General features: G+C 40.9%; 1 protein-coding gene across 2 annotated transcripts in view; it reads right to left on the bottom strand.

Moving 5' to 3' along the window:
• Window positions 1-22,061, bottom strand: part of LOC117517687 (myotonin-protein kinase) — a 54,599-nt gene extending 32,538 nt beyond the window's left edge. For both annotated transcript variants that reach the window (XM_034178801.1, XM_034178802.1), the window contains exons 1-4: window positions 21,164-22,061; window positions 3,612-3,703; window positions 224-307; window positions 26-121 (exon numbers count right to left, since the gene is read on the bottom strand). In XM_034178801.1, the coding sequence (XP_034034692.1) occupies window positions 26-121; window positions 224-307; window positions 3,612-3,703; window positions 21,164-21,329 (438 nt within the window). In that variant the 5' untranslated portion in view covers window positions 21,330-22,061. The remainder of the gene's footprint in view (window positions 1-25; window positions 122-223; window positions 308-3,611; window positions 3,704-21,163) is intronic.
• Between the last annotated feature and the right edge of the window lie 1,477 nt (window positions 22,062-23,538).

Genomic DNA, 23,538 nt, shown 5'->3' with positions numbered 1-23,538 from the left:
ACTTCTAGTCTGTGTCATCATATACCAGGTAGTCATCATCCTGAAATGCGTAGTGGAGCGCTGTGATCCAGCGCCTGTCACCCCTGAGCAGTACCTCCCTTTCCTCCTGGTAACATGCTGTCTGCACAACATAAACAAACAAACAGATCAAAACACAGGGACAGATAACTGAAATAAGTGAAGCTCTGTCTGTGCAGAAAGAATTATATGTGCCAAACTTTACCTGTCCTCGTCTCAGCATGTCCCACTTGTTCATAATCTTCAGGGCATACACTTGCTGCGTGCTTCGCATCCTTGCCACAGCGACCTACATTTTTTTTTTTTGGAAATATTTCACAAAGTAAAGCAATATTTTGGTCAGGTCAGGTCAGTTTAGGGACCATGTACTGGTGTCATGATGGCCCTTTTACCATATTACTGATCCCCCTTGGGTCCTGGATGACAACCGCTGAGGCAGACAACTGGTCCATCCCCAGCTCTTGAAGCAATCATCTACAGTACAACTCGCATATAATGGATTCAGGTGGACCAGTGAATTTTGTTATAATCAAAATCAGTTATATGTATAAAATGGACAAAATCTGTTATATATATGTAATGGATTAGTTACAGCCAGGAGGCACCAAACGATATGGGAATCCCCAGCACCAATTAGGCTTACGCATTTCCTTGATTTCACCTTGAACAGGGATCTGTCTCAATTAATGACCGTGTCAAAACTTCATCTGCAAAAAGTAAACACCTGCGTTAAATAAGCGCAGGCATCATGTGCATTAAAAAGATTACATTTACTCAAGTCACTCTTTTTTTAAGTCAGCTGCGGAGTGGTACCTTAAAATCCTAAAGCCTGATTTATGCTTCTGCAGCTCAGTAACTCTGTGGCCATGCAATAACGTTGACATGTGCATTACCCTTTAATGTTCTCCGCCACGTCTTTATACAATTTACAGCGGGATTAATTTGTCCCTCAATGAGCTCCATTTCTTTGTACAATCATCAACCTCCAAACCAATCATACAGTACGTACAATTTCCTCCATGAATTGTGGGTCATTTGAGCATCTTTTTCTGACTCCTTGTTGTAAAGTTGGTCATATTTGTGGACTATTCTATCAAACGTATTTGATCCATGATTGAAATGTAATCAGCGTACGCACTGCAAAAATTTTTAAAATATGACAGGAGAGGAAGGAGTGAAAACATAAAAGTGACAAATCACAGCCTTTTGCAGTCTCTGTAGCAGGTGCGTGTCAGGCTCCGGAGATGGTTCGTAGCCACGCAGAGGGCTCTGATCTAAAGCGGTTTGGTTCATCACACCCAGGGATATGTGTGAAACACCATATTACAGTGCAAGCAGCATTTTGTTAATACTCACTGGCCTTGAATTATGCCCTGCCTCATTTAAGTCCCGTGTCTGAGCACAGTTTGAAAAAAATAAACAGCAGGTCTTTAATCAAGGAAATACGGTACCCACAAAATACACCACTGAGAAAAGAAACTTATAACTCATAATCTGTTATTCATTTGAACTTGTATTGTACATTCTTGAATGTGATGCTATAATGTTATGTAACAGAGAACATTTGAAATGTGTATGGCTAAAAAAGTGAACACCTTTGCTACACATTACTGATGGCCCCTTCACACATAGTGCAAATTTGGGTGCAAAATGTGTAAAATCGTAGCTGCCTCCAACGCCTCGTACACCTGTTGCTACAATTATTTGTGCACACCAGCGGCTGAAAGACAGAGTGTGCGCTGTGTGAGCCCATCGAACCCTCTCGCGACAGGTGTCGGCCAAATTCCAGCTGACACGCATGGACATCTAATATCACTCACATGGCAACTCAAATGTGTGGCCATTCGCACTATTAACACAAAAACAGTCAGCAGACGATTACTGTCGAGGTGGATGTGAAATTTGTCTAAGTGCCCCACGACTATGAAATTGCAGAGAGTACATGTAGCGTGCCAGAGTGTCGGTTCCCCCCACAACACATGTGCATGTGTTTCACGCCTCCCCCCCACAACACATCTGTGCGTGTGGTTCACCCCCCTGCAGGCAAAGCATCTCTCATCTGATCACAGAGTGACATCTTGGTCTGTGCGCTGACAGGACAGGGAGCTATGGGCTAGCTGTGGGCTAGCTGCTAGGACATCTTTGTTCTGGACATCACAGCTGGAGCACACGTCCCATGTTTTGACAGACATGCGTGCGTATGCTTGTGTGGAAATACATAAAAACATTTATCTCTTTGGCGATAGGAGGAGAAACAGGCTGTCAATCTGGACACGCAGCAGGTGATCTGAATGTCACGTATGACAGGACATGAAATCAACAGAAATACGCCGTACCAAACACTATTTGATCAGTTATCACAGCATGCTTTTTTTTTATAAAATACATTTAACTGCATGTTGATTTTACCCATTTCGTGCTCCTGTTACAAGACAGTGATTGTAGTGCAGTGGAAAGGTTTCTGTCTGATAATCAGACTATGTGGGTTTGAATCTTGTGGTGTGTTTTTTTTTAATTTTTATTTAACCAGGGTTATTTAATAGCCCCTTCATGACTGTATGTCTGTGACCATGGGTCATCTACAGAGGAACAGACGCATCATATTTGTATTGCCTGCTTGATAAATGCGGTATTTTATATAGTGCGTGGGTTTATTCCATTTTAAATACATATATCTCCTTCCTCATATCAGGCAGGTTCCCACAACTTTCATAGGACAGTGGTAAAAGTTCTGACTGGCAATCAGAGCTTTTGGAAGGCATGGGTTCGAGTCCCGTGGGTGGCATGTAATTTTTATGTTTTTTATTTTTTTTAATATATATATATATATATATATATATATATATATATATATATATATATATATATATATATATATATATATATATATATATACATTGTGCAGCTGCTGTCAGTGTGTTCCCGCAAGCATGAACCCTTGCACCAGCATCATGCAAGCCTGCCTGCCCACGCGATGTTTCGTGGTTCGATCATATGAGCTGTTTCGCCGTGAGTCCCCCTGAGTGGTACTTTATTCTCACTGTGAAGGGGCCCTGAATCATGGCCTTGAATAAATGTATCTATCTGGGTCACCTGTTGCTTATTAGTGGGTTCAGACACAGTATTTGGCAGAGATTTTTATTTTTTTGTTCCATGAAAAGATCTGCCCGTGTACTGGATCAGGTACAGAGAAATGGGCTGAAATCTCGTAGCTGATGCTCTTTCACAATGCAAGTAGTAGTGCTCATCTTACTTTCCCTAAGTATCCACATACATATTTGACACCCATTCTTTCCAGTGGTACCCAAGAATTCTTCTACCGAGATCAGTAAATGCCTCTTCAAGTTTGACATAGTCACCTTATAGAGCTACACTTCTGATGGCCGAGTCCATGAAGCCACTGAAAGCCTGATGCAGGACAATTGCAAACCCAGAAATAATGCCAGATTATTCAACTCTCATTTTTTTTTGTGAAAAGAATGTATGTCATTATTTACTAAAATTATTCTAGACAGTTCTCTATGAAAGTTCTCCATGGGGTTTAATACTGTGCTATTTCTATATTTATTTGTGACAAATGCACATGCACTCACCTCACTGAATGTACCTCGACCGATCACTTTCAGGATGTGGAAATCTTCCCTCTTGATGCGAGTTTTTTTCACCTGCCTTACCAGTGGCTCCGCTGTGAATGCAGAACAGAGACTGACTAGTCATTTTTATTTATACAATATCACTACCACCACTATTATGACCACGGCTACTACAGCAGTCACTGGGCAAAAGGTAGGGCATACCCTGGACAGGACACCAATCTGTTGCAGGGCTGACAAATAGATGTAGACAAAATTCATCATTTACACTCTCACATTTATGGACAATTTCAAAGTTTCCAATTCACCAGATCTCAATGTTTTCGGAAGTGGAAGGAAGCCGGAGCACCCAGAGGGAACTCAATCAAATATGGGGGCAACATGCAAATTCTACACAAAAAGAATCACATTTGATTTGAACCCTGAACTTTCTTGCAGTGAGACAACAGTGAGCCCTTTTTTTTTCCCCCTTTGAACCCTTTTTTGTAAAGTGATGCATGTAGTGGGCTGAGAAAAAATAGCAAATGCTTCATGAGGCCTCATTAGGCCATCACTAGCAATAGGTGTGAAACTCCTGTTCCATGTGGTAGATGCTACAGGTATGAGGTATTTCAGTGCATGCTCAGGAGTAGTACTGGTACTGTGACACTCTTGGCAGCTATGATAGAAACATCATATATTAGCAGGACTCAGGAAATGTCTCAAACTTGCAGTCGCATCCAGTTGTTAAATCTGACAAAGTTTAAAAAAAATGATCAAAACATTCTATAAATACAACCCCAATTCCAATGAAGTAGGGACATTGCGTAAAATGTAAATAAAAACAGAATACAATGATTGGCAAATCCTCTTCAACCTGTATTCAATTGAATACTCCACAAAGACAAGATATTTAATGTTAAAACTTATAGACTTTTTTATTTTTGTGCAAATATTTGCCCAAAAACTGAAATGGATGCCTGCAACACATTTCAAAAAAGCTGGGACAGGGGCAACAAAAGACTAGGAAAGTTGATGAATGCTCAAAGAACACCTGTTTGGAACATTCCACAGGTGAACAGGTTAATTGGAAACCAAGACTGAATGCCTGTGACCTTCGATCTCTCACGTGGCACTGTATTAAAAACCGATATCATTGTGCAAAGGATCTTACCACATGGGCTCAGGAACACTTCAGAAAACCATCAGTTAACACAGTTCATCACTACGTCTCAAGTGCAAGTTAAAATTCTACCATACAAAGCGAAAGCCATACATCAACAACATCCAGAAACAGTGCCGCCTTCTCTGGGCCTGAGCTCATTTGAAATGAAGAGACGCAAAGTGGAAAAGTGTGCTGTGGTCTGATGAGTCCACATTTCAAATTGGTTTTGGAAATCATGGACGTTGTGTCCTCTGGACAAAAGAGGAAAAAGACCATCCAGATTGTTACCAGTGCAAATTTCAAAAGCCAGCATCTGTGATGGTATTGGGGTGTGTTAGTGCCATGGCATGGGCAGCTTACACATCTGTGATGGCACCATCAGTGCTGAAAGCTACATCCAGGTTTTTGAGCAACACGTGCTGCCATCCAAGCAACGTCTTTTTCAGGAATGTCCCTGCTTATTTCAGCAAGAAAATGCCAAGTCACATTCTGCACGTTACAACAGTGTGGCTTTGTAGTAAAAGAGTGCAGGTACTACATTGGCCTGCCTGCAGTCCAGACCTGTCACCCATTGAAAATGTGTGGCGCATTATCAAATCAAATCAAATCAATTTTATTTATATAGCGCCAAATCACAACAAACAGTTGCCCCAATGCGCTTTATATTGTAAGGCAAAGCCATACAATAATTACGGAAAAACTCCAACGGTCAAAACGACCCCCTTTGAGCAAGCGCTTGGCGACAGTGGGAAGGAAAAACTCCCTTTTAACAGGAAGAAACCTCCAGCAGAACCAGGCTCAGGGAGGGGCAGTCTTCTGCTGGGACTGGTTGGGGCTGAGGGAGAGAACCAGGAAAAAGACATGCTGTGGAGGGGAGCAGAGATCAATCACTAATGATTAAATGCAGAGTGGTGCATACAGAGCAAAAAGAGAAAGAAACACTCAGTGAATCATGGGAACCCCCCAGCAGTCTAAGTCTATAGCAGCATAACTGGAAGCAGGATGAATATGTTAGTTTAAATGAGTCAACACCCCTGAGTCACACTAACTGCCAGAACGCTTGTAGCACGGGCCGAGGCGGTGGATTAGCAGCAATCTTGCACTCCAACTTATTAATTAATCAAAAACCCAGACAGAGCTTTAATTCATTTGAATTCAGGGAATGGTTCAGGGTCACCTGATCCAGCCCTAACTATAAGCTTTAGAAAAAGGAAAGTTTTAAGCCTAATCTTAAAAGTAGAGAGGGTGTCTGTCTCCCTGATCTGAATTGGGAGCTGGTTCCACAGGAGAGGAGCCTGAAAGCTGAAGGCTCTGCCTCCCATTCTACTCTTACAAACCCTAGGAACTACAAGTAAGCCTGCAGTCTGAGAGGGAAGCGCTCTATTGGGGTGATATGGTACTATGAGGTCCCTAAGATAAGATGGGACCTGATTATTCAAAACCTTATAAGTAAGAAGAAGAATTTTAAATTCTATTCTAGAATTAACAGGAAGCCAATGAAGAGAGGCCAATATGGGTGAGATATGCTCTCTCCTTCTAGTCCCTGTCAGTACTCTAGCTGCAGCATTTTGAATTAACTGAAGGCTTTTCAGGGAACTTTTACGACAACCTGATAATAATGAATTACAATAGTCCAGCCTAGAGGAAATAAATGCATGAATTAGTTTTTCAGCATCACTCTGAGACAAGACCTTTCTAATTTTAGAGATATTACGCAAATGCAAAAAAGCAGTCCTACATATTTGTTTAATATGCGCATTGAATGACATATCCTGATCAAAAATGACTCCAAGATTTCTCACAGTATTACTAGAGGTCAGGGTAATGCCATCCAGAGTAAGGATCTGGTTAGATACCATGTTTCTAAGATTTGTGGGGCCAAGTACAATAACTTCAGTTTTATTTGAGTTTAAAAGCAGGAAATTAGAGGTCATCCATGTCTTTATGTCTGTAAGACAATCCTGCAGTTTAACTAATTGGTGTGTGTCCTATGGCTTCATGGATAGATAAAGCTGGGTATCATCTGCGTAACAATGAAAATTTAAGCAATGCTGTCTAATAATACTGCCTAAGGGAAGCATGTATAAAGTGAATAAAATTGGTCCTAGCACAGAACCTTGTGGAACTCCATAATTAACCTTAGTCTGTGAAGAAGATTCCCCATTTACATGAACAAATTGTAATCTATTAGATAAATATGATTCAAACCACCGCAGCGCAGTGCCTTTAATACCTATGGCATGCTCTAATCTCTGTAATAAAATTTTATGGTCAACAGTATCAAAAGCAGCACTGAGGTCTAACAGAACAAGCACAGAGATGAGTCCACTGTCTGAGGCCATAGGAAGATCATTTGTAACCTTCACTAATGCTGTTTCTGTACTATGATGAATTCTAAACCCTGACTGAAACTCTTCAAATAGACCATTCCTCTGCAGATGATCAGTTAGCTGTTTTATAACTACCCTTTCAAGAATTTTTGAGAGAAAAGGAAGGTTGGAGATTGGCCTATAATTAGCTAAGATAGCTGGATGGCTTTTTAAGTAATGGTTTAATTACTGCCACCTTAAAAGCCTGTGGTACATAGCCAACTAATAAAGATAGATTGATCATATTTAAGATCGAAGCATTAATTAATGGTAGGGCTTCCTTGAGCAGCCTGGTAGGAATGGGGTCTAATAGACATGTTGATGGTTTGGAGGAAGTAACTAATGAAAATAACTCAGACAGAACAATCGGAGAGAAAGAGTCTAACCAAATACCGGCATCACTGAAAGCAGCCAAAGAGAATGATATGTCTTTGGGATGGTTATGAGTAATTTTTTCTCTAATAGTTAAAATTTTATTAGCAAAGAAAGCCATGAAGTCATTACTAGTTAAAGTTAAAGGAATACTCGGCTCAATAGAGCTCTGACTCTTTGTCAGCCTGGCTACAGTGCTGAAAAGAAACCTGGGGTTGTTATAGAGCAACAGACTCTTTTTCCAGGCTAAGTGAAGATCTTCTAAATTAGTGAGACGCCATTTCCTCTCCAACTTACGGGTTATCTGCTTTAAGCTGCGAGTTTGTGAGTTATACCACGGAGTCAGGCACTTCTGATTTAAGGCTCTCTTTTTCAGAGGAGCTACAGCATCCAAAGTTGTCCTCAATGAGAATATAAAACTATTGACGAGATAATCTATCTCACTCACAGAGTTTAGGTAGCTACTCTGCCCTGTGTTGGTATATGGCATTGGAGAACATAACGAAGGAATCATATCCTTAAACCTAGTTACAGCGCTTTCTGAAAGACTTCTACTGTAATGAAACTTATTCCCCACTGCTGGGTAGTCCATCAGAGTAAATGTAAATGTTATTAAGAAATGATCAGACAGAAGGGGGTTTTCAGGGAATACTGTTAAGTCTTCAATTTCCATACCACAAGTCAGAACAAGATCGAAGGTATGATTAAAGTGGTGGGTGGACTCATTTACATTTTGAGCAAAGCCAATCGAGTCTAACAATAGATTAAATGCAGTGTTGAGGCTGTCATTCTCAGCATCTGTGTGGATGTTAAAATCGCCCACTACAATTATCTTATCTGAGCTAAGCACTAAGTCAGACAAAAGGTCCGAAAATTCACAGAGAAACTCACAGTAATAACCAGGTGGACGATAGATAACAACAAATAAAACCGGTTTTTGGGACTTCCAATTTGGATGGACAAGACTAAGAGTCAAGCTTTCAAATGAATTAAAGCTCTGTCTGGGTTTTTGATTAATTAATAAGCTGGAGTGGAAGATTGCTGCTAAACCTCCACCTCGGCCCATGCTACGAGCATTCTGACAGTTAGTGTGACTCGGGGGTGTTGACTCATTTAAACTAACATATTCATCCTGCTGTAACCAGGTTTCTGTAAGGCAGAATAAATCAATATGTTGATCAATTATTATATCATTTACTAACAGGGACTTAGAAGAGAGAGATCTAATGTTTAATAGACCACATTTAACTGTTTTAGTCTGTGGTGCAGTTGAAGGTGCTATATCATTTTTTCTTTTTGAATTTTTATGCTTAAATAGATTTTTGCTGGTTATTGGTGGTCTGGGAGCAGGCACCGTCTCTACGGGGATGGGGTAATGAGGGGATGGCAGGGGGAGAGAAGCTGCAGAGAGGTGTGTAAGACTACAACTCTGCTTCCTGGTCCCAATCCTGGATAGTCACGGTTTGGAGGATTTAAGAAAATTGGCCAGATTTCTAGAAATGAGAGCTGCTCCATCCAAAGTGGGATGGATGCCGTCTCTCCTAACAAGACCAGGTTTTCCCCAGAAGCTTTGCCAATTATCTATGAAGCCCACCTCATTTTTTGGACACCACTCAGACAGCCAGCAATTCAAGGAGAACATGCGGCTAAACATGTCACTCCCGGTCCGATTGGGGAGGGGCCCAGAGAAAACTACAGAGTCCGACATTGTTTTTGCAAAGTTACACACCGATTCAATATTAATTTTAGTGACCTCCGATTGGCGTAACTGGGTGTCATTACTGCCGACGTGAATTACAATCTTACCAAATTTACACTTAGCCTTAGCCAGCAGTTTCAAATTTCCTTCAATGTCGCCTGCTCTGGCCCCCGGAAGACAATTGACTATGGTTGCTGGTGTCGCTAACTTCACATTTCTCAAAACAGAGTTGCCAATAACCAGAGTTTGTTCCTCGGTGGGTGTGTTGTCGAGTGGGGAAAAACGGTTAGAGATGTGAGCGGGTTGGCGGTGTACACGGGGCTTCTGTTTAGGACTACGCTTCCTCCTCACAGTCACCCAGTCGGCCTGCTTTCTCGGCTGCTTGGGATCTGCTGGAGGGGAACTAACGGCGGCTAAGCTACCTTGGTCTGCACCGACTACAGGGGCCTGGCTAGCTGTAGGATTTTCCATGGTGCGGAGCCGAGTCTCCAATTCGCCCAGCCTGGCCTCCAAAGCTACGACTAAGCTACACTTATTACAAGTACCATTACTGCTAAAGGAGGCCGAGGAATAACTAAACATTTCACACCCAGAGCAGAAAAGTGCGGGAGAGACAGGAGAAGCCGCCATGCTAAACCGGCTAAGAGCTAGTAGCTGCGCTAAGCTAGCGGATTTCTAAAAACACACAAAGTGAATAATGTGTAAATAATTTAGAGGTGATTCAGCAGAGGGAGTGCTTTAGTTAAGGCACGTGAAGATTACACTGTGAAACAAATCGTTATCTAGTTAACTAGATCAATCTAACTGCGCAGATTAAACAGCTAACAGATACAGCAAAACACCGCTGTGCTCCGGAACAGGAAGTGATACAATACCACAGTGAGAGCCAACCACCAGTAGAGGCAGTAAAGCCAAAAGAAAGCCCTTATGAAGCGTAAAATACAACAACAGAGATCCCGGCCTGTTGAACAACTAAAGTTGTACATCAAGCAAGAATGGGAAATAATTCCACCTACAAAGCTTTAACAATTAGTGTCCTCAGTTCCCAAATGCTTATTGAGTGTTGTTAGAAGGAAAGGTGATGTAACACAGTAGTAAACATACCACTATCCCTGCTTTTTTAAAATGTGTTGCAGGCATCCATTTCAAAATGAGCAAATATTTGCACAAAAACAATAACGTTTATCAGTTTTACACAACGTCCCAACTTGACTGGAATCGGGGTTGTATAACGCAATGCTAAAATACCCTCGGCCGTATGAGCATTGTGTTCTTTATGATTTGCAGTTGTTTAATTAATTATTAAGATCCTATTGTCTTACGTCCAATTTGTACATGTTCAATAAAGCCCCTCTATCAATCAATCAATCAATCAATCAATTAATCAATCAATCAATCAGTAACAACATTTACGTTTTCACAGCGTCTGCAGGAGGCCTTGTGTATGTGTATGTGTGTGTGTGTGTACATGAGCTTTTGACAAGAGCGGAAGTTGTGCAAATCAAGGAATATTTGTAGCTCACCCTGTGTGCATATGCAGGCATTAATGAGACAATTTTAACTTAATAGGAAGTTGCAGCTAGCTACCAGCCTGTGACAGAACCATGCTAACGTCTGTGAAATAATAAGTCCAGAGGTGCTTTTAGGTTCCAAAAACAGTATTTTCAGTTGTAGAAGTGTTTATTTCTCACTAGCGTTTACATAGCACATGAGAAACATGTATGTAAACACACCCAAATTAAGTGGTTTTGGAGAGACCAGCCACTGATGTCACGGTGCAGCTCTACTCTGATTGGCTGTTAGCTCACCCACCCCCCCACTCAAAAACAAACCGAACAGACTGAAACAGAATATGACATTTTAATCTCTTAAAATACCTCTTAAAATAGGCCAAAGTGAGCCATCTTTGAAGTTGTCCAAGGTCTGTGTCACAAGAACGTTCCTTGTGAAAAAACACTCTGGCAGTAATAAGACTGGACTTATGCTGAGCACAGTCAGATGGTCAGATGGACAGACAGACGGGCGCAAAGCCTTTGCAATACCCGATGACCATATTTGATGGCCTCGGGTAAAAATAGCTTCATTACTTTTTTCTCATAATGTTCATAGGCCCTTTAAAAATGTCTGCCTCTTTTTCCTGGCTCTACCATCAAATTTAATATTATAGATTTCAGTTTAAATGCAACTTTTTGCTAAAAATCAGATTAGTAGTTTTACTGAAAGGTGATGAACCCAGTCGGGATCCCTGTGTAGAATGTTGGTTTGTCTGTGAAGATCCTAATTTCCATAAAGGGAGCTCCTCTTAAAGAGCACAGCCGTCTCAATTGGATATATCTAAAAATAGCAGTGATCATTTATGAATCAAGACAAGTTTTCCAGTCCTTTGCTTTTATTTTCATTCCTTGCACACAGAAAGGAATGTGACACTGAGACATTGTGATACTGCAGGGGGAGGAGAGCAACCTCAGATGTGTTTCAGTAGAGATGTTTTGCTAAACTAGAGGACATGATGGTTTGTGTAAGTGTCCTAAATATGACTCATTTTGTGTCACTGTCTTGTGATGATGCGATGCTGAGCGTAGAAATAGATGGATGATTAGATGATATTTATTTTAGGTTTGCCTACTACAGCTGTCTGGCTGTTTCCAGTTTCTGCATGACTGTGCACGTCATTTGAAAGGACAGTTTTTATTGTGAGGTATAAAACAGCAAAGATTCTGAGACTCTGCCCCCTGGTAGCCACAGTTTGAATGGAAAAAGACCCAACATCAAACTTGTCTCAGGTCTTAGTGAGGGGATCCTATGGACCAACATTCACTTTGACACCCAAAGTCTTTGTCAAGATATCACAAACACAAGGCTTCAGAGGTAATAAACCCAACATTAAACTTGTCCCAGGTTTGAGTGAGGTGACCTTGTGTACCAAGTTTCACCTTGATGCATGAAGTCTTTGTCAAGCTATGGTGTTGCCAATGTTTCAAATACTTGGACCCCAATGTTGACATTTTCTGAGGTCTTTATGTGGTGATCTTGTGTAGCAAATTCCATCTTGATAAACCAAGTTTTTGTCAAGATATCATACACATCAACCACATGGATAAACATACCAATTCACAATAATAAATTGTAATATCATCAAATAATCATCTCCAGCAAAACTACAGTATGTATCAAATCCACTTTTTAATGCTTACAGTAATTTTACAGGGCTCATATGGCTTAATTGATGATGTCTGACTTTCTCATTTTGTACTCTTATTTGAGGCACCTGAAAGGCAACAAATCAATACACTGGATGAAACATGATAAATTTGACAGCAGTAAAATATGATGTACATGTATGCCATATGGGTTTTTGTATTGAGTTCACAATCCAATCAAATGGCATTTCTAAATCTGGCAATCTGGATATGACAAACCTGCCTCCCACATCTGCATCTAACCCCTATCTCCAACCTTGTGGGCTATAAATTATTTTCCCATGCATGTGTTTGGTTTATTCAATTCAATTCAATTCAATTCAATTTTATTTATATAGCACCAAATCACAACAAACAGTTGCCCCAAGGCGCTTTATATTGTAAGGCAAGGCCATACAATAATTACGTAAAAACCCCAAAGGTCAAAACGACCCCCTGTGAGCAAGCACTTGGCTACAGTGGGAAGGAAAAACTCCCTTTTAACAGGAAGAAACCTCCAGCAGAACCAGGCTCAGGGAGGGGCAGTCTTCTGCTGGGACTGGTTGGGGCTGAGGGAGAGAACCATGAAAAAGACATGCTGTGGAGGGGAGCAGAGATCAATCACTAATGATTAAATGCAGAGTGGTGCATACAGAGCAAAAAGAGAAAGAAACACTCAGTGCATTATGGGAACCCCCCAGCAGTCTAAGTCTATAGCAGCATAACTAAGGGATGGTTCAGGGTCACCTGATCCAGCCCTAACTATAAGCTTTAGCAAAAGGAAAGTTTTAAGCCTAATCTTAAAAGAAGAGAGGGTGTCTGTCTCCCTGATCCGAATTGGGAGCTGGTTCCACAGGAGAGGAGCCTGAAAGCTGAAGGCTCTGCCTCCCATTCTACTCTTACAAACCCTAGGAACTACAAGTAAGCCTGCAGTCTGAGAGCGAAGCGCTCTATTGGGGTGATATGGTACTATGAGGTCCCTAAGATAAGAAGGGACCTGATTATTCAAAACCTTATAAGTAAGAATAAGAATTTTAAATTCTATTCTAGAATTAACAGGAAGCCAATGAAGAGAGGCCAATATGGATGAGATATGCTCTCTCCTTCTAGTCCCTGTCAGTACTCTAGCTGCAGCATTTTGAATTAACTGAAGGCTTTTCAGGCAACTTTTAGGACAACCTGATAATAATGAATTACAATAGTCCAGCCTAGAGGAAATAAATGCATGAATTAGTTTTTCAGCATCACTCTGAGACAAGACCTTTCTAATTTTAGCGATATTGCATAAATGCAAAAAAGCAGTCTTACATATTTGTTTAATATGCGCTTTGAATGACATATCCTGATCAAAAATGACTCCAAGATTTCTCACAGTATTACTAGAGGTCAGGGTAATGCCATCCAGAGTAAGGATCTGGTTAGACACCATGTTTCTAAGATTTGTGGGGCCAAGTACAATAACGTCAGTTTTATCTGAGTTTAAAAGCAGGAAATTAGATGTCATCCATGTCCTTATGTCTGTAAGACAATCCTGAAGTTTAGCTAATTGGTGTGTGTCCTCTGGCTTCATGGATAGATAAAGCTGGGTATCATCTGCGTAACAATGAAAATTTAAGCAATGCCGTCTAATAATACTGCCTAAGGGAAGCATGTATAAAGTGAATAAAATTGGTCCTAGCACAGAACCTTGTGGAACTCCATAATTAACCTTAGTCTGTGAAGAAGATTCCCCATTTACATGAACAAATTGTAATCTATTAGATAAATATTATTCAAACCACCGCAGCGCAGTGCCTTTAATACCTATGGCATGCTCTAATCTCTGTAATAAAATTTTATGGTCAACAGTATCAAAAGCAGCACTGAGGTCTAACAGAACAAGCACAGAGATGAGTCCACTGTCTGAGGCCATAAGAAGATCATTTGTAACCTTCACTAATGCTGTTTCTGTACTATGATGAATTCTAAAACCTGACTGAAACTCTTCAAATAGACCATTCCTCTGCAGATGATCAGTTAGCTATTTTACAACTACCCTTTCAAGAATTTTTGAGAGAAAAGGAAGGTTGGAGATTGGCCTATAATTAGCTAAGATAGCTGGGTCAAGTGATGGCTTTTTAAGTAATGATTTAACTACTGCCACCTTAAAAGCCTGTGGTACATAGCCAACTAATAAAGATAGATTGATCATATTTAAGATCGAAGCATTAAATAATGGTAGGGCTTCCTTGAGCAGCCTGGTAGGAATGGGGTCCAATAGACATGTTGATGGTTTGGATGAAGTAACTAATGAAAATAACTCAGACAGAACAATCTGAGAGAAAGAGTCTAACCAAATACCGGCATCACTGAAAGCAGCCAAAGATAACGATACATCTTTGGCATGGTTATGAGCCTTGCCAGTTGCATTATGATAATGTTCAGGCGTCACGTACGGAAATCTGCTTCATCACAGATCAGCCGGCCAACTGTGACACTGGATCCTCACTCTTGGACACATGCTGTCGTTAAATTTGGAAAGCCCCATCACTGAGACACATGATCCCTCCCTTCCCCGGCTACTGGACAACACAATCTGTAAATACAGACTCATGCATGCACAGGTTCTGTCAATATTAGAAAGGCAAAGTGTGACGATGGAAGGAGGTGTAGAAGTGAGAGAACAGATGCAGACACATGATAACAGGCCGTTATGATGTGCTATTTGGTAGCTGCTCTGTGAGTTCATATATGTAAGCATAGCCATAATTGATAAAAAAAAAAAATGTGAGGCATACACCAGCTGACATACCCGCAACAATGTCCCCTTGTATAGATTTCCATTATTAAGTTGGCAAATATGGGGTGCTGGCTTCACTCTCAGCTGTAAGCCACCAAATATATGTGGTAAAATAACTGTCTGTGGGTAAAACTGTAGCAATATATGGCATTGATATAGAACTTCTTCACGATATTGGAGATTCTATTCGACTGGCATCACAAACATCTTCCATTTAGAAGAGAGGTATCATCTATGGAAAGGATCCCCTGGGTCGCCACACCTCCAGGGGAATTACAGTAATGTCCCCAGTCAATGAAGTACATACAAGGGTCAGTCTTGGCGGGATTTGTTGCCAGCTGCTATGACTCTATGATTACTCTTTGAATGCAAGTGTCAATATAGTCAGTGCTTTTTAGCAGTCAATTTCATTTTTGTGAAGCTTTGATGTAGTTTACTGGACTGCCTTGTGGGACATCTGAAGAATTCACGAGATCCCCACTAATTTGCTGGACATCACAGCCAGCCAATACAGACACAGGGACTATGGGTGCTGTGTGAAATGGGGCTCAGTGTCTGGTGTTTGCCAAGGATGTGCTTTTCCTTCTACCATCTCCAGTGCATGCATAGGCTGGGTGTTTGGAAGGGTTTTGGAGTCTAGCATTTTGGGTGACTCCACAGACCAGGTTCATCATTGTGGCATCAATAGATGTCCTGAATGAAGCATTTGAGAAGCTGAGTGAGTACTAGTTGGAGTGTCTGGGTGTGAGATTATCTCAGATGAAGACAAAGATTTAGGCTTCCAGTGATTTCATGGACTCAGCCATCACAAGTATATCTGTATGTGGTGAAAGTTTTGAACTTTTTGAGAGGTTCACTTATCTTAGCAGTGACATAAACTTCACCTTTGAGATTGACAGACATCTGGGAAGAGTTCATGGAATCATGAGGTTTGCTGGAGAATGGTGTTGGTGATGCGTTTATCTTTTCAGGAGAGCAAAAGTTCAAGCACTCTGAATCCTGGTGATTCCATTCTTTCTGTACAGTTGTGAGACTTCAGATTTAACTAGTGACATAAGAATGGAGACGGGAGGATTTTGACGCTAGTAGTGCCTTCCATTTGTACTCATAGGTTGGAATTTCCCAGTTACATCCCCCAGGAATGCCTCTGAAGTTGTATTTCCAGCTTTTCACCCCATTCAAATCCCTGAATTCACAATCCAAGATGGCTGCTCCTGGCAGCAACATGAGTGAAAGTTGTAGTTTTTCTTTCTTTCTTTCTTTCTTTTTTTAGAACTTCTGTTTTTTGTGTCCATTTCAATAAATTATGCACACAGCATTGTGTTACTGCTGTCTGTGGACATGTTGCTGCAGTATTTTTATCCAAGAAATACAGTGCAGTGGGTTGTTGATCAACTGATGTCGCTAACATTGTCAAACCTAGTAGATGTTGCTGATGACTGGCTACACCGAGCAATAAATTAAAACACTAATGTAACTTCTGCACCATCTATTCTCTTCCATAAGTAGTCTTTGATGGATAAATATTATTTCAACCATTTTATACTCCAAAATCTTGGCAGCATTTAGCTAACTTTCGAACTTACAGTGCTGCGGCTGCAACTTAAGACATCCGAGATAAATAGGTCTGTCGAAAATCCTTGTGTACCACTAGAATGACTGTGTGTCAAATCAAAGATTATGTAGGGAGGCTCAGATGAGGTGTACAACTTGTATTTTGCCAGATTATCAGTTATGACACTTTTGACATAGGCGTGATCCAGCACGCAGGTGTCATAAGCGGTGAAGTCATGTGACATCAGTGTCACGCCCACATGGTACTATGATAAATAGGCTACTGCTTTTGGGAGGTTGGTTTCCACCGAATGGTTTCCACCTGGCTGTTGCCCAGTTTCTGGCAAAATTTGATGTAGCAGTGCTGCTCCAGTCGTTCCGCAAGAGCACTACACATGACCTCACACAAATGCTGCTTGCCAGAAAATGACGCAATCGACAGGCATGAAAAAATTCACGCATGCACACGAAGGTTCAAGGTTGGCTCATGAAAGCACACGTGATTCAAATCCATCAGGTTTTTGCAAAAAAAAAAAAAATAAGGTCGGATACTTTTCTAACAGACCTTGTGTATATATATATATATATATATATATATATATATATATATATATATATATATATATATATATATATATATATATATATATATATGAGTAGGGGGGCAAAGCTCTCGATTTACCGATTTTCCGATGGTCATGAAATTTGGCTCATGACTGAAAGAACGAGATTGCGAGTACAAACGGCCGAGATGAGTTTCCTCCGCAGGGTGGCTTGGCGCTCCCTTAGAGATAGGGTGAGGAGGAACTCAGTCACTCGGGAGGAACTCAGAGTCTAGCCGCTGCTCCTCTATGTCGAAAGGAGCCAGCTGAGGTGGCTCGGGCATCTTTTCTGGATGCCCCCTGGACGCCTCACTGGAGAGGTGTTCCGGGCACGTCCCATTGGGACGAGGCCCCGGGGAAGACCCAGGACACGTTGGAGGGACTACGTCTCTCAACTGGCTTGGGAACACCTCGGGGTTCCCCCGGAGGAGCTGTGTGTGTGGATCAGGAGGTCTGGGTGCCTTTGCTTGAGCTGCTGCCCCCGCGACCCGACTCCAGATAAAGCGGAAGAAAATGGATGGATGGATGCATGGATATATATAGTAAGTAAGTCCCTTCGGCTGCTCCATTGTTTGCACTCGGGGTCGCCACAGCAAATCCAAGGTAGATCTGCATGTTGAATTGGCACAGGTTTTACACCGGATGCCCTTCCTGACGCAACTCCACATTACATGGAGAAATGCAGCAGGGGTGGGATTTGAACCCGGAGCCTTGAACTGAAACCAAGCTCATTAACCACTTGGCCACTTGGTTTTATATATATATATATATATATATATATTATACTCAGTTTAAACTGAGCGATCAGGGAAGAAAGGCTTCAGTCAGGGCAGTGACCGAGAACCCAATGGTCACTCTATCAGAGCTCCAGCATTGCACTTGGAGAGAGGAGAACCTTCCAGAAGGACAACCATCTCTGCAGCAATGCACCAATCAGGCCTGTATGGTAGTGTGGTCAGACAGAAGCCACTCCTTAGTAAAAGGCACATAGCAGCCTGCCTGGAGTTTGCCAAAAGGCACCTGAAGGACTCTCAGACCATGAGAAACAAAATTCTATGGTCTGATGAGACAAAGTCTTTGGTGTGAATGCGAAGCATGATGTTTGGAGGAAACCAGGCATCATCCCTACAGTGAAGCATGGTGGTGGCAGCATCATGCTGTGGGGATGTTTTTCAGTAGCAGGAACTGGTCAGAAGGATTGAGGGAAAGATGAATGCAGCAATGTACAGAGACATCCTGGATGAAAACCTGCTCCAGAGCGCTTTTGACCTCAGACTGGGGTGACGGTTCATCTTTCAGCAGGACAATGACCCCAAGCACACAACCAAGATATCAAATGAGTGGTGCCCCCTCTCTAACCGGATGGAGCTTAAGAGGTGCTGCAAAGACCAATGGGCAAAACTGCCTAAAGGTGCCCAAATGTGTAGCATCAAGAAGACTTGAGGCTGTAATTACTGCCAAATGTGCATCAACAAAGTATTGAGCAAAGGTGTGAATACTTACGTACATGTAATTTCTTCACATTTTATTTTTAAATAAATTTTAAATTTGCAAAAATTAAAAACTTTTTTCATGTTGTCACAAAAATTAATTTACTCCATTTTAGGACACAGGTGTAACATAACAAAATGTGGAAAAAGTGAAGCACTGTGAATATTTTCCAGATGCACTGTCTTCATCATACAATCATCGGTGAGTATTGTATTTACCTCTTATTCAGGTTTGATGACTCAAAATGATATTTTTAGAGTTCTCGATTAGAGTTCTGACAATGACCTGTTGTACTGCATGTGATGCAGCTCTGACACAATGTCCGTAAAGAATTCAGATCTTGCTTCTCAGTTTGGATTGCATAAAGGTGGAAAATGTTACACAGAGAATGAAAAAGTTCTAATGAGGAAGTATGATGTGAGCTCCAGTCCGCACATTATTATTCAAGAGCTTTACATGCAAATATTTTTTCCATGTCAAGTCGAATATAATATGCTTACCAAAGTGCTTTATAAATGTAAAAACAAATATAATAAAAATACAACAACAAAAAACTCCAAAAACACAAAGAATGAAGAAAAAACACACACACATGACACTGATGTTGTCAAATATAACAGTATTATCAAAAGCCATGTTCTGTTTTTTTGGCATCATTGTAAGGTACCAGAGGGTCAGAAATGCAAATAAGATCACTCAGAATGTCAGGATGTGCAATATCACAAGCTTGGTTTGGCTGTTATTGTAACACTATCTAGTTCAAATAAGGATCGTAAGGATTTCTTATATTTTGACTTAAATAACAAATAGATTGTGACAGTCTACAGACCAGTGAATAACAAATAGGCCATTACTGAATCACATACAATGAAAAAAGAATGGGACCAAGAATATAGCCTTGTTGGACGCCACGGGTGAATGTTACTGAGGAGTCAAATCTGAGGAGTTATAAATGGAAGTAAAAACATTTCCTCTTTATATTGTGTCATAATCTGTAGTTTCAGATATATTGATGAGTAAATTTAAATTTACACAGCTACATATGTCAATATGTCTTTAAAAATGCTAAAAAAAAAAAAAAAATCTCATTCAAATAAAATTATTCAAATGCATTTATATCAGTAAATCGAGTTCATTCAATGTGGCAGAGCAGGTATTTTGGTGAGTTAGAATTTGGGCTTCCAATAGCTAAACCTGGGCTTGATTCCTGTCACAGTACCTGTTCATGTCCTTGGACATGACACTTCATCTACATTGTCCCAGTCCACCCAGCTGTAAATGGGTACCAGTCTTGGCAAGAGAACTAACCTGTGGACTGGACTGGTATCTCATCTGGGGGAGTGGCAGACTCTATGAAATCCAGGGATAAGCCCCAGCACTAATGGACCTCAGGGCTTATCTAAGACTTACGTCTTTATATAAGCTGTGTTCATACATATATGGTATTGATTCATGGTGATCTTTTGTGGCACAATGTCAGTTAAAAACAATCCTCATGGGGGTTGTTGAGGGCTGGCAGAAAGTCAGCATTGGCTTTCATAATATTGTAGTAATCCAAACGGTCTCCTCTTTCTTTGAAGGACAATGCATTTAAAGAAGTCACTGAGGACCTGTGAGGTTGCTCAAGTCTTAAATGCATTTCACATCATAGAGGTCTGTCAGATTCAGTGTGCTGCTAAGCACTTTTACAACACTGTGATTGCTGGAAAATGTCAAACATGTCTGTTGGGCAGCTTGCAGTTTCAAATGGAACCATTTGTAGATTTTAATGCAAAAGGGAAGTGAAGAGGAAATCAATTAAATGGGCACCAATACCAATACCAATACCAATACCAATACCTGAAGACCTGAATTGACCCTTCTTTATGTATACTATAAACAGATGTTTTATCTTCAGGGAACGCTATCAAACTGTGAAATTAAATATAATAAAATTATGAAAGTAAATTAAATTGGGCAATCACTATTCAAGACAGTAACTGAGATACACTATCTGGGAACCATGACCCATTTTATACTCAAAATAATACAGCTATATATGTTTTTACAAATTTTATTGAGAGGTTTTTTTTTTTATCAGAAATCATGGTGTAAGAAGTGGGAAACTCTTATAGATTTTATGTCTTCTATTAAATGAAGAATTTTGCAACAGGCAAACAATGCTCCATGCACAATCCGTCCAATCACAATCAAATTCACGGTTTTGCAAACCAACATTTGTCTTCATCTTTACTCGCACTCAACCTTTTAAGGTCTTGGTCTCGTTCCCATCCCTTTTGTGATGCACTCTTTATATCCATGTATTTTTAAAGTGATTAACACTTTATGATTTTTAAATATACCGAAAAAAGAGGAACACTCACCCCATTGTAGGAAACCAGAGACATACTTCTCCCTTGCAAATGGCGAGGAGCAGAATTCCTGGTAGACACCCACCAGTAGGTCCAACAGTGTCTGAAGACCAACTGGACCTGTGATTTGAAGGCCCTCGGCCAGGTCAAGTTCACCAAGGCCAGGGCCCGTTGACATGACGCCCAGTGGTTGAGGGACCTGCGTGCTCAGTGCTGTGGCCAAACCCTTGTCTCCATGGTACCTGGGTGTTTTGGGTTCACAGGAAGGAGAGCTGGATCTTCTTCTGTCTTTTGCTCTACAATTGCTGCGGTTGGTCTCTTGCACTAGATTACGTTTACAGTAACAGCCCACCCTCCTAAGCTTTTTTGGACTGCACTACCCTCCCACTTCCGACACCCGCCCGCTCTCTCTGGATGTCTTTCTGGATCGGCACCCCTCCTGATCTGTCTTACCTCTCTACTTCATTACTCTCCACACTGTACATACAGGACAGCGTGCTATATATCTCTTTTTAACACTTCATCTTCTCGCCGCTTCATTTCTTCCAGCTCGCTGGCACTTTTAAAAGTATTTTTAACCTCCCTGCTCCTATTTGTCTTGACGTCTGCCCTCTCCTCATTCTTCTCTGCCCATGCCACATCTGTCAAGCCTGCAGTTGATCCAGCTCTGACTCCAGACCTTTTTTGGTCTTTGAATCTGTCTCTTAGCCTTCTGTCTCTCTAGCTCTCTCTCTCTCCCTCCTCTCTCTCTTTGTTCCATCTATTAAATGCACTGTAAACTTTCTATAACAGCAGTAAAACCCAGCTGAGAAACAATTACATTTCTGCTGTCTTTTCTACCTGACGCTTGTTCATTTGTTGGCTTGCCCTTTTCTCTTACTTCCCTCTGTGACACAGCAAACAGGAACCCTGTGGTCTCTTACATTGTGCCATGTTTTGAAGACAGCAAATCTCTTATTATGTCAACAGTCTCTTCTGTCTCACCCCTCCCTCACCTCTGTCACCCTGCAGGGGCCTCCTCTTGTCATTTTCCCTCCATCTGTGCCTCACTTACTCTCATCGCCAATGTGCTGCAATTTCCTGAAAAATATCTGCTTGTAGAAATTATTAATGGAATCAAAATGTTGGCCTGAAAAGGTGTGTTTGAGATTTCTGTGACATATGTTACAGAACTCCTTCTGTGGATGTCTTCTTGCTCTACAAGACACACCCACTGAATTAACTCTGTGAGAAACATCCACATTTTGTGAAACCACAGTCTTGTTTGAGGGTAAAATATGATGCATGTAATGTAATTTCTGTACTTCTGGGGACAGAAGCATGGCACTTTCTCTGAGTTTCTGGGCAAATTATGCGCAAAGAAAGTGAAAATGCAAAGAAAACGTGACAACGCAGTGGAAAGTAGACATGTGTTGCAGTTTGTTTATGATCTGGAGCTCAAACGTGTCAAGGCGGTTGTGCAGCTGTGTAGGCTAACACTTTCGACACAACTCACTTTTCCACTGGGAACTGAGAAAAAAATACACTTTTCGTGACTGCTTCGGTGATTGCATTCGGTTCAAACGAGATTTCACTGCCCTCTTGTCTTGGGAAACAAAACATGGTGTGCTATCTCTTAAGATAGCCCACCATGGGAGGGCGTGGCAAGCAGCAGCTCCATGCTATTTAAAGTGACAGGCACAGATACACAATGTTCCTGATTGACTCGAAAGTGCTTTTTCTTTTACAATGCATCACTTCATTTCTTGGGCATTTTCAAACATTTGAATTTTGTTACAATTTAAGTCAGGAAAAGAACTGTCTTTATCACCAGCATACCCAACTAGTTTCAATAGTTTTCAAATAAACAATTCATCATCTTATATCTCGAATATGACCAAAATTTGCTTTTTCTTTAAACAAATCAAAAAGTCAAAGTCAAAGTGTCTTTATTTGTTTCCCTAAGGAGAAATTTGCCTTGGACAGAGGGGTCTGCTACACAACAACACATCCGACACATACCACCCATACATCAAAAACAACCACATAGTAGATTAAAGTTAAAATATAAACACATAATCAATAGAACACATATTAACATTTTAGTGCAAATTCCGCAACACATGACCTTATACTATCTTCCCTGAGCTATCTGCTCATTTATGAGCTTCACTGACAATGGAATAAATGAATGTTTATATCGGTTATATTTACAAAGAGGAACCCTGTACCTCCTTCCTGAATTAAGTAAAAATATATTCAGAGTGCAGTACATGAGACACATCTGATAAAATATTGTCTGGAAGGAGTTTTTCCTTCCCACTGTAGCCAAGTGCTTGCTCACAGGGGGTCGTTTTGACCGTTGGGGTTTTACATAATTATTGTATGGCCTTGCCTTACAATATAAA

This window comes from Thalassophryne amazonica, chromosome 9, assembly GCF_902500255.1.
Source record: "Thalassophryne amazonica chromosome 9, fThaAma1.1, whole genome shotgun sequence".
Taxonomy (NCBI): Eukaryota; Metazoa; Chordata; class Actinopteri; order Batrachoidiformes; family Batrachoididae; genus Thalassophryne; species Thalassophryne amazonica.
Note: the sequence above shows the minus strand (reverse complement) of the source record. Positions and strands in the feature narration are given on the sequence as shown.